General features: G+C 31.8%; 2 protein-coding genes across 3 annotated transcripts; one reads left to right on the forward strand and one right to left on the reverse strand.

Moving 5' to 3' along the window:
* Nucleotides 1-3010: 3010 nt before the first annotated feature.
* On the reverse strand, nt 3011-6455 carry LOC130954752 (uncharacterized protein At4g04980). Of its 2 annotated transcripts, none has more exons than XM_057881516.1 (9): nt 6216-6455; nt 5876-6073; nt 5690-5785; nt 5460-5586; nt 4149-5370; nt 3882-4047; nt 3634-3798; nt 3391-3543; nt 3011-3185 (listed from the first exon to the last, which is right to left on the reverse strand). In XM_057881516.1, the coding sequence occupies exons 1-9, from the start codon at nt 6270-6272 to the stop codon at nt 3132-3134; spliced, it is 2238 nt and encodes a 745-aa protein (XP_057737499.1). In that variant the 5' UTR covers nt 6273-6455; the 3' UTR covers nt 3011-3131. The 2 variants fall into 2 exon arrangements, with proteins under 2 accessions (XP_057737499.1, XP_057737498.1); XM_057881515.1 differs by having other exon boundaries at nt 3011-3294.
* Nucleotides 6456-12610: 6155 nt separating this feature from the next.
* On the forward strand, nt 12611-15467 carry LOC130954390 (GPN-loop GTPase QQT2). The gene is made up of 6 exons (XM_057881127.1): nt 12611-12784; nt 12932-13064; nt 13174-13400; nt 13670-13960; nt 14668-14873; nt 15000-15467. The coding sequence occupies exons 1-6, from the start codon at nt 12749-12751 to the stop codon at nt 15292-15294; spliced, it is 1188 nt and encodes a 395-aa protein (XP_057737110.1). The 5' UTR covers nt 12611-12748; the 3' UTR covers nt 15295-15467.
* The last annotated feature ends 2245 nt before the right edge of the window (nt 15468-17712 follow it).

The raw sequence follows: 17712 nt of genomic DNA on the forward strand, positions 1-17712 counted from the left end.
TCATGAAAGCTTCTTAGTGATATCAATATATATAGACTCAATAAAGTTCTATCTATTTTAGTAGTACAATTGCAATACAATAGTACTGCACTGCCCCTAGCCCGAGAAAAGAGGAGTACAAATGGTACTACTAACTTTACCACAACAACAATGATAGTACTTTTATTTTAAGATAAAATGACGAATAAGTCCCTAATCGGCCAAGACAAACATGTTTGAGTAATTACCCAAATCAATTTTCGAGGATTTTAGAATTGGATATTTTAGTCTCCAAGAAAAATTAATACACATATTAATCTCCAAGGTTTTACTCCGGCAGACAAATCAGTCCCTAGTTCATTTTCCGGCAGTGTAATTATCCAGATCAGTCTCCAAAAATTTTAAAAACGGACATCTTAGTCCCCAAGAAAAACTAATGTACAAATCAATCTCTAACATTTCTCTTTGTTAGACATAATAGTCCCCCGTCCAAAAATAAAATAAAATAAAATAATAATTATTATTAATTACTCAATAATATTGTACTATATTTTTTGTATTTTTTAGACAAAAATAATGATAAATTTATTCATTAAATTCTTATATATATATATATATAGTGTCACTCAATAATAATAATAATAATAATAATAATAATAATAATAATAATAATAATAATAATAAAATTATTAGAGATTATTTTACAAAAAATTTAAAGTTAAAATCATTTGATATTTTTGTATTTAATATAATCAAAAGATGTTCTAGGTAAAAAAAATATATATGTTTGTATTAAAAAATATGTATTAAAAGAAAATATTTTAATTTAGATTTATATTAAATACATATTTTTTTAATACAAATATTTTTTTTAAAATATTACATTTTTTGATTATATTAAATATAAAAATATCAAATAGTTTTAACCTTGAATTTTTTATAAAATAATCTCTAATAATTTTATTGATTATTATTATTATTATTATTATTATTATTATTATTATTATTATTATTATTATTATTATTAATTACATAATACTATTATACCATAATTTTTTGTATTTTTTAGATAAAAATAATGATTTATTCATTAGATTCTTTTATATATATATATATATATAGTCACTCAATAATAATAATAATAATAATAATAATAATAATAATAATAAATAAAACTATAGAGATTATTTTACAAGAAATTTAAGATTAAAATTATTTGATATTTTTGTATTTAATATAATTAAAAGATGTATTATTTTAAAAAAATATTTGTATTAAAAAAATATATTTAATATAAATTCAAATAAAAATATTTTCTTTTAATACATATTTTTTAATACAAACATATATATTTTTTTTTTACGTAGGCCATCTTTTGATTATATTAAATACAAAAATATCAAATGGTTTTAACTTTAAATTTTTTGTAAAATAATCTCTAGTAATTTTATTATTATTATTATTATTGAGTGACACTATATATATATATATATATATATATATATATATATATATATAAGAATTTAATGAATAAATTTATCATTATTTTTGTCTAAAAAATACAAAAAATATAATACAATATTATTGAGCAATTAATAATAATAACTATTTTATTTTATTTTATTTTTGGACGGGGGACTATTATGTATAACAAAAAGAAACGTTAGGGATTGATTTGTACATTAGTTTTTCTTGGGGACTAAGATGTTCGTTTTTAAAATCTTTAGGGATTGATCTGGATAATTACACTGCCGGAAAATGAATTAGGGACTGATTTGTCTGCCGGAGTAAAACCTTGGGAATTAATATGTGTATTAATTTTCGTTGGGGACTAAAATGTCCGATTCTAAAATCCTCGAGGACTGATTTGGGTAAAAATACAACCATCTCTCAACTCTTCAAACGCACAACGTGACAGTATATACGTGGAAGAAGCTAAAAAATTTAAAGGACATATAAGTCCCTATCCACTCCCTCCACCTCCTCCCCTTAGGTAACATTTGTTTTGAGATACCGAAATAAAAATTAAAAGATTGAGATTTAGTATTATATTTGTGGGTTTAAATTTTTTCCAAAATTTTAGTATTTTAATACCTCAAAAAAGTAGAAACACATAGGACTAAAATTTTTAGAAATAGAGACTGAAATTTTAATAATATTTTACACTTAAAATACCCTCATTTCAATTAATTAATTTCAATTTTACCTTTTGTGCAAATTAAATTAGAATTTCATTCTTGTTTCAATTTCTGTCTCTCACTTTACACCAAATAAAATACTGAGATATATTTCAATATCTGTATCTTAGTCTCTATCTCTCCACCAAAGACTACCTTACATAACAACATTTCCGGTTCATATTTCTCAGAATCTTCTTCTTGTTCTTAGGTATATGCTCAGCTGCTACAATCCATTGAAGACTACATACGTGCACAGGAGTTAAATTAAAGATCAAACAACTACACTGACGTTGAATGAATTGAAGTAAATGTATATAATTGTGTCTAGTGAGTATATCACCCATAAAGCCTGTAGTGTTGCCACTTGAAATTAATTGGTGATATTTTGATTTTTAATTTTTTTTTCAAAATCTGATGCTTGGAATAGTTTTAGTTCCTAATCTGATATGTATTAATTGTTTAATCGTCAATGAAGATTTGAAGAAGAACATGAAGAATGTTCTAGAAAATATGAAGAACTGAAAATGGAGGAGATGGAGGAACTAGACAGGATCTATATGTCCTTTAATTTTGTAACTTCAGAAAGTCAAAGCATAAATAAATTATAATCAAAATAAGGCAAGGCTTCAGAAAGTCAAAAAAATTTCTCTGCTGAATGTGTCCTTTGTTGAGAATAAAGTTATGAAGCTGCAAGTGTAGCTTGAAGCTTCCAACCTCTACTAGCAACTAATTTTCAACACTTAAATTTAAGCAAGGTTGCATCCTATCCAAAAAAAAAACTCCAAACCTCCAACAATCATTTACAATAAAAACGGATTTGAAGTTAAAATGGATATGCACAAAGTCAGATATATAGTATATAGTGTCATAAAGTTCAAGTCTCCAACTACATGCATATATAGTTTAGTATATAGTATACAGTATATATCAGTTTATTTTGTGTGCAGGATCACGGTTGGTTTGGATCACTCTCTATTTCCCTAGCAAGTTCCTTTGTGAGCTTGTCAGCACGATCATCAATTCCACCTGCAAATGTATAAACCTTGAATGCAAATTGGAAAGCTCTCCATAGCAACTTTGCATAATCTTTTCTTTTCCCATCACTATTATTCTTAGCAGCATCACTGCGCCTCTCCTACATTATTTAATGCAAATGCAAATTAAATTATCATGTGTTAACTCTTTGATCTATTATTGGTTTGATCAAATAGTAATATGAATGTTTTCTAACCTTTAGTGCTAACTCCATGCAATTAGAGGAGACGTCCACCATTGCTTCTTTGATTTTTATAAGAATGTGGAAGTCGAATTCAATGTTATGGCCCTTGAATTTCTTGGATTCTTCATCTTTGGTTCGCTCCAAAGCTTCCAACTCTGTTTTGATCTGTGTGTTCCTCGTGTAGGTTAGAAAGTGCTTGCAGAAAAATAAAGGAAGTATTGAGTACATAATTCATAAGGTTATGAGTGATCATACCTTATCGAAATAACGTTCGGTCTTTTCAAGGAGCTGATTCACAGGACTCACTATCTTCCAATTTTGAAGCTCGTTAAGAATTGAATTAAGCTTATTATAGAGTGCTGCTGCCATTCTCATAGCTTCTAACTTCTTCGAGGGGAAATCCTCAAACCTTGATAGGACCTACTCTCAGCAATACATAGTATTAATATTATTATGGTATCATCATGTTTGTGTAATTCAAATGGACATGGAAGTTTCTCTACCTGTGATTCATCAGTTAGCTTCTCAAGAACAGACTCAACATCTTGGTGGAACTTGATCAAATCTGTCATATCTTTAGTCTTGTAATTGGTAATAGCAGATCTCAGTTCCTGGATCTGTTTTGCATATTTTTGAACATCTTCTTCTATTTGTTGGAAGTAAGATGATCTAAAAATACATGGAGAAACAAAGAAACAAAATGATAAGGCACTTAGTTTGAATTATTCGAAGGCATTTAGCAGATTATGCAGTTTAAGCAGCTTATATACCGTTTTGTCATCTCTGCTAGAGCATCAGCCATACTTTGTTTTCCTCCGGAACTTGATGCTGCCCCATTTGAGCTGCTTCTCCCGCCACCCGACTTGCCTTTGAGGCTTGACCCTTCCACTTTTCCCTTCAGAGTTCGATAAAGGGCGCCCAATTGTGTTGATCTCTTCAATTTTGTAGTTGCCTTGGGCCGCAAGCATCTACCTGAAACAGGTGGAGGTGGTGGCAATGCAGCACCCCCATTTCCACGTGGCAGTGGTGGTGGAGGTGCTGGAGCTGATCCGGATTTCAAGGACATGGGTGGTGGAGGTGGTGGAGCTGATCCGGCTTTCAAGGACATGGGTGGTGGAGGTGGTGAAGCTGATCCGGCTTTCAAGGATATGATTGGGGGAGATGGTGATGGAGGTGATGATACTGAACTCAAGCTTGAGCTCAGAGGCACTGGTGGTGGAGAAGGTGGTGGTGGTATATTAAGTGCTACAACACTTTTTTGCAATTTGGCTGATGATGGTGCAGGTGGAGGTGGTGGTGGTGGTGGCGGAGGCAGCATTGCCTTATTTGGCTGCATAACATTTGTTGCTGTTACTACTGGCGATAATGGAGATGAATTTGATGATGGTGCAAGCTTTGGTGCTTCCTCCATCAGCATAGCTGTTGTTTCCAATGGTTTGGGAGATTGTGACTTTTCCTCTTTTTCTTCTTGCATTGCTTGAGCTTCATCACATTCTTTATGATCTGCATTTGTTATCTCTGATTTCTCTGTTGTCTCCATACTAAAAACTAGATCCTCTGATGTGTCATCCTTTTCATCTTTTCCATCTTTGTGATCCACTTCCATTTCTCTGTCTGGTTCCTCATTAATCTTCTTGTTTTGAGTTGCCTTGTGGGGTGGTGACATATGGAAAGACAAGCGCTTCAAATCAATTGGATTCAGCTTTCCCAAAGACTGAATTCTGAGAGTCCTAAGCGGTGAGGTACCAGAAGATTTTGGACTGTTCTCTCCGGTTCTGGCAGGGTATTTCATGGGTTCTGGAAGAACACCTCTAGGTGTGTCCGGAGAAGAGCTGCCCAAGAAGCTGCTACCATGAAAGGAAGGGGAACCATATGTAGGTGTAGATTTTCCGAATGTCCCAAATTCGTTCTTATTATAATCTTCTTCCATGATATCAAACTTGTCATTTGCAATCTTGATCATACAATCAAGTGTGGCCAACAAAGTTTCCCCTGAAAAAACATTTAAAACAAGTACTCCATTAAAATTCTGCCAAAATTCAAAATTTTCAATCCCCTCACAGAATCTATCAATCACATACCAAGTTGCAGCATATTGCTCCTGTCCTTGCAAGAAGGAAACACACAATTGATGTTGTTAGTGCAGTCACTATTCATTATCCATGACTCTCCAATAGACTTCAAAACCTCACAAAAGTAGGCTAGAGCCTGGGGGAAAAAAATAAAATTGGTTACATTCATATTCAGGGAGACTAAGATTTAATGAATCACAATTAGGAACAAAAATTGATGTTCAAAGGGATGTTTGAACCTGATCAGTAGACTTATCCTTAATCCTCGAAACCTTATTTTGCAATATGATCCCCGGATAGAGCCCATGCAGATCACCCAGGGTTGTAATAACCATCTGCAAAATGAAGCAGATGAATATTGTAAGAACAAAATGGAAAAAGAATGCTGTATTTTAATCAAACACATAGAGGGCATAACGAAATACCTCACGTAAGGAGATAGATGTGTTCAATGGAGCTAGGTCAATGATGTCCCTGAAGACCAAGATCTTCTTATGGACCTGAATCATTAGCATCAATTGATCTGCACTCACAAATGACCACTCCATTGACTCTCCCTTCTTCCCTTCATTCAATGATTTTGAAAATTGCTTCTTTGGAGAACTATTAGTCCCCTTCATAGGCTGCACATACATATATCGTTAAAATACTGAATCCTATACACACTTTTCTATATAGTACATCATGCATTGTTTATTATTAAACACAAAAAAACTATATGATTAAATCATGGAAAAACTGAAGGGTCAGAATTCAGAAACTTACATCATAAGTTCTTCTTCTATTGAGCAAAGGAAAACCGCATAATCTGCTAGATGCCATACGATCTTAAATTGCTTATAATGATTGAAAAGCGAAGACTAAAAATATGAATATAATTTATGATGATGTGCCAAGCACAACTAATTAAGGGAACACGTATTAGCATGTTGACATGTTCATCTTGAAGAGATGAAAACCCTGCAAAAAATTAGTTTTTTAATATAACAGAATAATGATTTTAATATAACAGAAGCCTTCAACTCTTTGTTTCTGAATAATCAAGGAGACATGCAAGCCATATATTAGGGATGTTAGACCTAATAATTGGTGGGACACAACAATTAAATGTTGAATTGTAGTTCTAATGGAACTTTCTCAAAAAGAGAAGAGCCAAGGAATGAAAGTGAGAGAGGTAAAGGTTTTATAAAAAAAAGATTTGATTTAATTTGTTTAAGTTGTTTAAGGCGTAATTAGTTTAATGCTAAGTGGGTGAAGAAGCTAGCTACTTCTGATAAACACAACAAGATGCAGTTTTCAGTTACACTTGAATAAGAAAATCACAAGTTTTAATTTTCATTATTTGAGAATTATTACAAGAAAATAAATAAATAAACCCAAAACAGAATAACCACAAGAGTTAGAGGGTGTTGTAACAAATTAATGATATCCTGTGAGAGGGTTATGCCTAAAAATAACGAAATAATAGATTTTTAATTTCTATATTTAGTTAACATTTCTGTCCAAACTTGTAAGAAACTACCCTTTTGTATGAAGAGCAAAAAATGAGTTTTATTTATAAAATTCTGCTATATTATGTATCATTTGTATTTGATGGCCATTAATTTGTGCAAATGATCTGAACCAATGTTAATGAAATAAAGTATCATGAATGATGATCACAATGAAAAGAATAATGTACTTGTCTTCTTGAACCCAACAAGAGCTGCATCCACATTCCACATTGATTCATAGATAACATAATAAGTGCAGTTTCTTAATTAACCTATAAGTAATGAAGAACACTTGAAATTCCTAAAAGGACCTGCAGGGCAGAGAGTTCATTACAAAAGTTTTTGAATGTAGGAACTATATCTCAAAATATTACAAGCTCTTAGGCAATGTGCATTTTGAAAAAACATTAGACTTTCATTGTAAACTGTAAAGCATAATCCAGAACAGCCTTGGAATCCATGCCAAGCAGAGAAAACTGTCAGCATAAAAGATTTTTCCCTTTGTTTGCAATAGTGGAGTAGGATCAATTTAAGGTTGGAAAGGAATATGATCATAATTTTAAATGTATTTTCCCCTTTGTTTGATTGATTAATGCCCAATATTAAGAATCTATTTAAGAATACAGCTGATATTTTTACTTGCTTTGCTTGAGACAGGAATGAGAAATTTGACTTCACAATGGATCTATTTCCCATTTTACATTTTTTTTATCCTATTTTATGTGGAATGTCCACAAAATGAAATTTATAAATATCTTTTCCCCCTTATAAGGGAGCATATATCCTTTCTGTGAATAACCGAACAGATAATACCAAAGAAGCTAGTACACAATTTTTAATACTGAATGCTAGTGAGCCAATATTACTAACTTAAAAATATTGAAGAGATAAACTATTCGGTTAGGATTGACTTTAAGAAAAAATATTAATTTTTAAATAAAAGAATTATTTTATATTTAGATAGGTGATTGAACTTCACCTATGTTACACTTGTGGTACATAGTTAATTCTAAACCCGGATAAAGGAAGAGGGTTGTGTTAGAACTTCGATAGCCAACATAAAACTTAGTCGAATCTTCATGACATGGATCAAAGATGTTATTGCGCTAAAGTTAGGTCGTTGTCAAGAAGCAAGCGCTGTATGGCTCACATATAGTGTCAAATGAGTAAGAGTCGCTGCATCGGTGCCCCAGTGTAATGTTAAATGAGCAAGGGTTTCCACATTTCTGTGAACAGACGAAGTTAAATAAGCTAGTTTACAAAAAAAAGGTAAAGGTAAAGATCGGAGCGACAGAAGATTGAGATTTGGGACATGGAATATAAGCACTCCGTACTTTAACAGGAAAATCCATGGAGCGAGGTGGCAGATACCATGACAAAAAAAAAATTAATATCATGTGCCTACAAGAAACAAAATGGATCACCGCGAAGGTTAGATAGTTGGATACCTCCAAGTTCAAACTTTGGTATACAGAAAAGATGAAGAATATGAATGGAATAGGTATTATCGTGGATAAGCAGTGGAAGAAGGACGTAGTGGATGATCGGATCATCTCTATCAGACTTGTGATGTAAGGAAGTACTTTTCATGTGATTAGCGCCTATGCACCGCAAGTGGGTTCGGACAAGTAACACAAGTTAAGATTTTGGGAGAATTTAGAGAGTTTGGTCCAAGACATACTTTCGGGAGATAAAATTTTCTTATGAGGAGATTTAAATGGCCATGTTAGAAAAGAAGTGATTGAGTATAGAAGTATTCACGGAGGCTATAATTTCGAGGTAGTCAATACCGAGGGTAAAACTATTTTGGACTTTTCCTCAACATTTGACCTTCTTATCGCAAATACATGTTTTAAAAAGAAAGACGAACATCTTATAACATATAGGAGGAATAACAAGCTCTCAAATCAACTTCTTCTTATTGAGGAGAGTCGACCAAAAATTTTGCATTAATTGTAAAATTATTTCGGGAGAGAGTTTAACAACATAGCATAAGATGCTCGTTATGAATTTTTGCATTGAGTAAAAGTTAAGAAAAAGACATCATACAAAAAATCCAATGACGAAGTGGTGGCGGATGAAAAGTGAGGAATAAAGAAGATTCCTAAAATGAGTAGGAGAAGAGATAAAGTGGGAAGAAGATGGAAGTACGGAGGAGATGTGGAGGGAGATGGCAGAAGTTATTAGAATAACAGTAAAATAAAGTTTTGGTGAATCTAAAGAGATAGGACCAAGAGACAAGGAGTCCTGGTGGTGGAATGTGCATGTACAAAAAAAGATAAAGGAAAAAAGGGAGTGCTTTAAAGAGTGGTATTTGTGCCGCAATGCAGATAATTGAAAAAAATATAAGGTAACTAAGAAAGAGACAAAAATGGCTGTAAGTGAAGCAAAAACAAGGACATATGAAGGTTTCTACCAGTTTTTAGACACGAATGAAGGAGAAAAAAGTATATATAGAATCACAAATAGCTGTGAAAGAAGAACGAGAGACTTTGATCATATTAAGTACATGAAGGATAAAGACGGAGAGATTTTGGCTCAAGATGAGAAGATCAATAAAAGGTGGAAGAATTACTTCTATAATTTATCTAACAAAGAACAGAAGACTCATCCAAGTCTTGGTCAGTTATGCACGAGGGAAGAAGATTAAAACTTTGACTACTATCGAAGGATTCGAGACTTCGAGGTAAAAGAGGCTTTAAAGTAGATGAAAAATGGCAGGGGAATAGGACCCAATAATATTCCGATTAAAGTTTGAAAGAGCTTTGTAGAGAAAGGTATCAGTTGGTTAACCAAAATTTTTAATGAGATTTTAAAGTTAAAGAAGATGTCAGATGAGTGGAGAAAGAACACATTGATATCTATCTACAAGAATAAGGGAGATATGCAGAGTTGCAAAAATTATAGAGGGATCAAGCTCATGAATCATACCATAAAATTATGGAAAATGGTGATAGAACGGAGGTTGAGACAAGAGATACAAATAACAGAGAACCAATTTGGTTTTATGCCATACAGATCCACCACTGAAGCTACATACCTGTTAAGAAGGATGACAAAGAGGTATCGTACTAATAAAATGGATTCACATATGGTGTTTATTGATTTGAAAAAAGCATACAATAGGGTGCCAAAGGAGGTCTTATGGAAAGTTTTGAAAAGGACAAGCGTAACAATCGCATATATTCGTTTAATTAAAGACATGTATGATGGGGATATAACTAGTGTAAAAACTCAAGGTAGTGTGACAAAAATTTTCTATTGGTACAGAATTATACCAGGGATTATCCTTAAGTCTATACCTTTTCACATTAGTCTTGGAAGTACTTATAGAGTATATCCAAGAGCTTGTGCCATGGTGCATGATTTTTGCCGATGATATCGTTCTTATGGGAGAGTTAAGGGAAGACTTAAATAAGAAGTTAGATTTGTGGAAAGAAGCTTTAGAAGTGTATGGTCTGCGCATAAGTCATAGCAAGACAGGATATATGGAATGTAAGTTCGGCCGTCAAAGGAAAAACCTTAACTCAGAGATAAAGATTGGAGAAAATATCCTACGAAAAGTTAAAAGTTTTATGTATCTTGGGTGTATCATTCAAGATGACGGAGAGATTGAACAAGATGTAAATCACAGGATCCAAGGAGGTTGTTCCAAATGGCGGAGTGTGTCCGGGTTTATATGTGAGAAAAAAATGCTTTTAAAACTTAAAGGTAAATTCTATCGCACTACTTTCAGATCGGCTATGCTTTATGGTATAGAGTGTTGTACAGCCAAAAGGGAGCACAAACATAAGTTAAGTATGACAGAGATGAAGATGTTAAGATGGATGAGTGATCATATGCAATTGGTTAGAATAAGAAACGAATATATTAGAGAAAGAGTTGGAGTAGCACCTATTGTGAAAAAGATGGTAAAATCGTGTTTCAGGTGGTTTGGACATGTGAGAAGAAAATCGACAGAGCATCTAGTTAGGAGGGTGGATGAGATGAAAGATGAAAAAGGGGTGAAACGCAGAGGAAGACCTAGAAAGATCATCCTTAAGGTGGTCAAATAAGATCTACATGTAAACAATCTCTTTATAGACATGATACATAATAGAGCTAAATGGCATCGTTTGATGCATGTAACTGACCTCATCTAATGGGACAAGACTTCGTTGTTGTCATTGTTGTTGGTTAGATAGGTTCTTCATTTTTTTTAAATATTAAAAATAATTTTTATTTTTTTAAAGTAAAATATAGTTGGCTAAATGAATATAATTTTTTTAATAAAAACATTTTATTTTTTAAATATTTTTTTAGTTAAAAAATCAATCTAAACTAACACTAATGATTTCAAAACAAGACAAAAAAATTTTGATTACTTAGAATTTTTTATTTTTAATTACTGTTGAGCATTATTTTTATTATTAGCAATTGATTTAGTGACCAATATAAAATTAGACTGAAAATTATTAGTTAAATAAATCATTAAGAAAGTAGTCTCTAAAATGATTATAAATTAGCAACCGATCTAGTGACCATCATAAATCCTAAACTGAAAAAATATGAGTAAATATCATTTTCGGTCCCTGTCCTTTTTAAAAATTGACAAGCTGCCCCCTAACATTTAAAAAATGACAACTCCTGTCTATTTCTTCCGTTAGACACATCGACCATTCTGTGGCTCCCTCGCTTGAAACTCAACGAAAAATGCTGACCTGTACTGATGAGTTGGTGACTTGGCATGGACACATCAACTGAATTTGTTAGGACGATATAGCCTTTGCCACTCGTTAAAACGTCGTCGTTCTCAGTAAAGAAGAGATGCGCGTTTTGGAGACGTAAGGGGAGAAGGCGGAGAATGTCTCCAAAACGCGCGTCTCTCCTTTACCGAGAACGGCGACGTTTTGATGACTGGGCATGAGCTATATCGTCCTAACAAATTCAGCTGATGTGTCCATGCCAAGTCACCAACTCACCATTACAAGTCAGCGTTTTCTGTCGAGTTTCAAGTGAAAGAGCCATAGAAAGGTCGATGTGTTTAACGGAAGAAATTGATAGGAGTCGATTTGTCATTTTTTAAACGTTAGGGAACGATTTGTCAATTTTCAAAGAGGACAGAGATCAGAAAGAGTATTTACTCAAAAAAACATTAATCATTAAATCAATTGTTAATAGTTAAAGATCAATTTTTTTTAATTTGTGATAAAAATTTAATATATTTTTTTAGTTTTTAAAAATGTTAAGAATAAATTTATTCTTTAATTTTATTAAAAAAATTTCTCTAGTATTTAAAAAACTATGAATTAATTTATGGTTTTTTTATTATATACTTATTTGTCCAACATAAAAAATTTTACAAATAAATTTAGAGGACCTCTAAAAATAAAAAATTTTAAAATACAAAATTACAAATAAAAAAAGTAAAAATTTATATTCACTTATACTGTTATGTTTTTCACCCAAAAAAACAATACTGTTATGTTTTCCTAAAGTTAATAATTTTAAAATATTAAAAATTAATTTATCGAAACTTGTCATATCTTCTGATAGTTAGGCGATAAAAAAAAAAAAACTAAAAAAAAATAAATTCATTCTTGATTTTTGGATTTATAGATATTTAAATTTTTTAAAATTTAAAAATATATTTAAGTACTTAGTTAAGAATAAAAAAAAAAGGTAGTTCTTTGCGGACAAACCCTAAACCCTTAATACATTTCCTCCTTCTCTCTCAATCCGTGACTCAGCTCCAACTCTGAATCCCCCAGTCGCGATTCGCCGACCTCACCTCCTCCTCCAGCCGCGCCTCCTCACTCAGCCCCTATGCATATGGATTCCACCGATTCTTCGGCAGTTCAAGTAATCACTCCAAGCATCACTCTCTTCACTCTGCTTTTCCTTAATTTTGGTTTTTTATTTCCACGTTAATTAGGTGTTTTTAACTTTGAAAATTTGCATCGTTAGATTCTTTATGCTTTTTTTTTGTTTGTTGGTTTGATTTTGAAGGCAGAAGACAAAGAGAAGGAGCAGCTCACAGAGAATATGAACAAATTGCATATTGAAGGATCATCATCATCTGGGAATGGATCACCTAACTTCAGAAGAAAACCGGTCATTATCATAGTTGTAGGAATGGCAGGTAAATATTTAATGGTTCTTGCTTAGTTGCTCTCTTGTGCTAAAGTAACAGAAAATGGTGTTAGAAGAACTGAACAATGACTGAGAATTAAAACTAAATTTGTGCTTAGGTACTGGGAAAACAACATTTCTTCATAGGTTGGTTTGCCACACACAAATGTCGAATATTCGGGGTTATGTGGTCAATCTCGACCCAGCTGTCATGACCCTGCCGTTTGCTGCAAACATTGATATTAGAGATACTGTTAAGTACAAAGAAGTCATGAAGCAGTTTAACCTTGGCCCTAATGGTGGAATTTTGACTTCCCTTAACTTGTTTGCTACCAAGTTTGACGAGGTAATAATTGCTTATTGGTTCATGAAACATTTTGTTTTCAGTATTACTTATTACCCTATTTACTCCCTTTTGAATTAAGTGTCCTTCATACTATCCTGTTCACTGATAAATAATAATTTTAGTAATGTAGGTTCCTTGCTTCTTTTTTTCTTTTTTACTTTTGGTTGGGGTAGATTTTCTTGAGTGCTCTTCATCTTACTATTCTGGTTTTGCTCCCAGCTATGGTGCTTAAATGCAGTTTATGAAATGTTTTTGCTTGTTGTTTTCAGGTAGTCTCTGTTATCGAGAGGCGAGCAGATCAACTTGACTATGTTCTTGTGGATACGCCTGGGCAGATCGAGATATTCACCTGGTCTGCTTCTGGTGCTATTATTACAGAAGCATTTGCCTCCACATTCCCCACTGTAGTCACCTATGTTGTTGATACACCTCGTTCAGAAAATCCCACCACTTTCATGAGCAACATGCTTTATGCTTGTAGTATCCTCTACAAGACCAGGTTACCTCTTATCTTGGCTTTCAACAAGGTTGATGTAGCTCAGCATGAATTTGCCTTGGAGGTATTCTTTATTCCTGAAGAATCTTGTTATTGTTTTGTTTACTGATTTGCATCTAAAGTATAAAGATGGAGACATAATGACATTGAGCTGTGTCTATAATGATGTTGTGGATATAGAACATATTCAAAAATCACAAAAGATGATGTTCAAGTTTTTATTTTATTTTTTTGAAAACATGTACCACCCTCAATCAAAGATGATGTTCAAGGTGATTGAATTATTTTCCCTTAAATTGGGAGGTGGACAAAATTGTTACTCGTCTGAATTATCACTTTGGGATGTTTATTTTGATCTTCCTTGTATTGTATGTCTAGACTGCCTTGCATGTATAACACTTAATCAAGAAGCATTAGACACTTATGCTTGATGGAGTTGAGACACATGTAATTTCAATCAGATAGGAGTGAAATTTAATTATTGATGGAGAAAATATTCATTAGCCCTTTTTATGTTGGAGTATTTATTGTATAAAGAAATTAAATTACTTTGTTTTGTGGGTTTATGGTTCCTTCCTTTGCATCTTTCTTTTTGTTTATGCACACAAAAATAAAATGATACTCAAAATGTGCCCCTCTGTTCTTCATTGTTGGTCTCATACTCTCATATAGATTACTCTTTTCCCTTTCTGTTGATCTTGCTGTTTTGTGTTGTTTTTATAGCTTGCTAATGTGCTTGGTCTTATCTTTACTTGAATTTGTTATATTTAGTGGATGGATGATTTCGAGGCGTTCCAAGCAGCAGTAAGTTCAGATCACTCGTACACATCAAGCTTGACTCAGAGCCTTTCTCTTGCGCTAGATGAATTCTACAAGAATTTGAGATCAGTTGGAGTTTCTGCAATTTCTGGTGCAGGTGTTGAAGACTTCTTCAAGGCTGTTGAAACTAGTGCAGAGGAATACATGGAAAGCTATAAGTATAGTCTAAACTTGACCGAACTTTATTAGTTATCTTATGTCGTTATATCACTATTAATTTTGCATTACTGCCACTGCAATTTGTTTGTACTGGTTGACGGATTAACTTTTTAATCTTTGGTTAGGGCTGATCTTGATAAAAGACGCGAAGAGAAGCAGCGATTAGAGGCAGAGCGAAGGAGGGAAAACATGGATAAACTGAGGAGGGACATGGAGAAAACTGGGGGACAAAACGTAGTCTTGAGCACTGGTTTGAAAGACAAAGAAGCAAGTAAAAGCAAGAGCATAATAGAAGAGGAGGATGAGGTTGAAGAGGATGATAAAATGGATGATGATGATGATGATTTGGGGATATATAGTGAAGAGGGAGATGCTATAGATGAGGATGAAGATGAGGAAGTTGATAGGTTTGCTTTCTAATGCAAATTTTATCAACCAAGCTCTATTTCTCTGGAACTCTACCTTTGTATAGGACCTTGACTTTTTTTTGATACATGAATGCTACCTTTGTATAGGACCTTGACTTCCATTTGATACATGGATGCTACCTTTAGAGTTTGATCACTAATTAATCAACTATTTTGTTTCTTATATACTGCTGTGGCTGCTAAACTAGGTTCTTGTTCTCTTATTGGTTGCACTTCATAATATCGTTTCTTTTGTACAATTTTCTTTCGTTGTTTAAATATGATACCAATTTCTGTTGTAGAACATGTTTCTTAATTTGGTCACTAACCCTACAATTGCAAGGGTTTAATTTTTTTTCCTTGGAATTTTAAAAAAGAATCAATTGTAACAAACCAAATAGGTACATAGCTTAAGTTGCTCAACTGTTTTAGGTTGTTTTAACAGGGATGCATTTAGTTTGTCATAAAATCATTTCTTTCAAAAGTTTATTCTTCCAAAAGTTTAAGCTAATAGGAAGGTAACATAAATAGTTATATCTCTAGTACTTTCTCTTATTTTTTATTTATCTTATGCTATTTTTATAAATTGAATTCTAGATCTTTCGGACATAAAACTTTGATACTATGTCATGAAATTATTCTTTTCAAAAGTTTAAGTTAATAAGAGAGGAGAATATGAATAATTGTATCTCTAACATAGTTGTTTTAAATAAGTGTGTTCTTATTTATTCTTATTTTATAAATTATTTTAATTTTTGTTATTCTTTTATTTTCTCGTTACACAGATCAAATAAAATAAGATGTTTATTTTTTAATTTTTATCTCTTATTCCACCTCAAATTCTTTTGGTTTATCAGTTAAATTTTTTTAAAATTATTTTGTTTATCTTAAATTTTAGATTTTAAATCATAAATTTTTTATTTCAAATTCTAAATTATAAATTTAAACTCTAATATTGACGAATATTAGCTAACCAAAAGTTAGTTTTCAATTTTTTTTTTTTTTTGACAGCGACCTTCTCTTAATTTTAATATACTACTAAAATACCACCACAAAGCGTTGGATTCTACAAATTTTAGGCTCTATATGTTCATTCATGTGAGAGGGAAAAAAAGGATATGATATGGATTAGAAAAGTGCTTTATTATTAGTTAGATCGGTTGTAATCTATACTTAATCAATCAAGCATATATGAGATTTGTTAGAAAATTCCTTCCTATTATTACTAATAATTGTTTATAGGTAAATTATTATATTTTAATTGTAATGGACTGAGTCCGACCCGTAATATAATTGAACTCAATCTTTTTGACAAATATATTCTGATTGCTACCAACGAATAAAATGGCTAGCTCGTACATTCTAATTTGGTGCAAATAGAATGGTTTAAGTAGATAGAACCTTCTGTTTATTATGACTCTTTCCAAACTGGGGAACTTGGTAAATTAGAGGAACCATTTTTTTTAAAAGGAAAAAAAAAAGACGTATGTAATTGATGTAAACCACATTTTAAACGTTCTTTTATAATAATAATAATCCAGGTTATTTTTAATAATTTGTATTTCAGATAAATTAGATTCTAATATATTTTTTATGAAAAATTGATCTAAATATTTTAGAATATTAGATAAATAAGTTCCTTATAAAATAAAAAATAAACTAGTCTCTTATCTTTTAAAATTTAGATTATTTAACCCCTTAACTATATTATATTTTTTATTAAAAAATAAAAGATTAATTCGACAATTTGTCATAAGAAAAAAAAATAAAAAAATTATTAAAGACAAATTTAAAATATTATTGAATGCTCATTCCAAATTTAAATAAATAATAAACAGAGCACTTAGCTAAGGTGTACAAGCAAACATTTATCATTATGATTTGATTTGATCCATGTAGTATTTGATCTTTACTTAGTAAAATCAAATTAAATCTAATTATTATTATTCATTGAAAATGCTTTACTCTAATAAATTATATGAGTCAACTTCACTTTAGTTAGATTTAAAATCTAGTTAGCAGTTGATCTTTACTTAGTAAAGCAAATTAAATTTAACTATTATTTATTACTGAAGATGTTTTACTCCAATAAATTATAAATGAGTCAACTTGACTTTAGTTAGATCTAAAATAAATCTAGCCAATACATTTTTTTTTTGCCCATGATATCCCTTAACTCGAGGTGTCAAGGATTAATTGGATTCGAACCTCCAATACTTGCTTAAGCAGACGAGTGAGCTGACCACTCGACCAACTCAAATTGATTAATCTAGCCAATACATTATAAACAGTTAAACACAAACACATGCTAAAAAGCTCAATTTACTAATTGATATTGATGATGAGCATTGAGCAACACTTTATGATAGTTCTCAGTTACAATAGTTTCCATTTGGCAACAATAAACTAGTCTCTATCACATATCTTGGAC

This window comes from Arachis stenosperma, chromosome 10 (genome assembly GCF_014773155.1).
Source record: "Arachis stenosperma cultivar V10309 chromosome 10, arast.V10309.gnm1.PFL2, whole genome shotgun sequence".
NCBI lineage: Eukaryota > Viridiplantae > Streptophyta > Magnoliopsida > Fabales > Fabaceae > Arachis > Arachis stenosperma.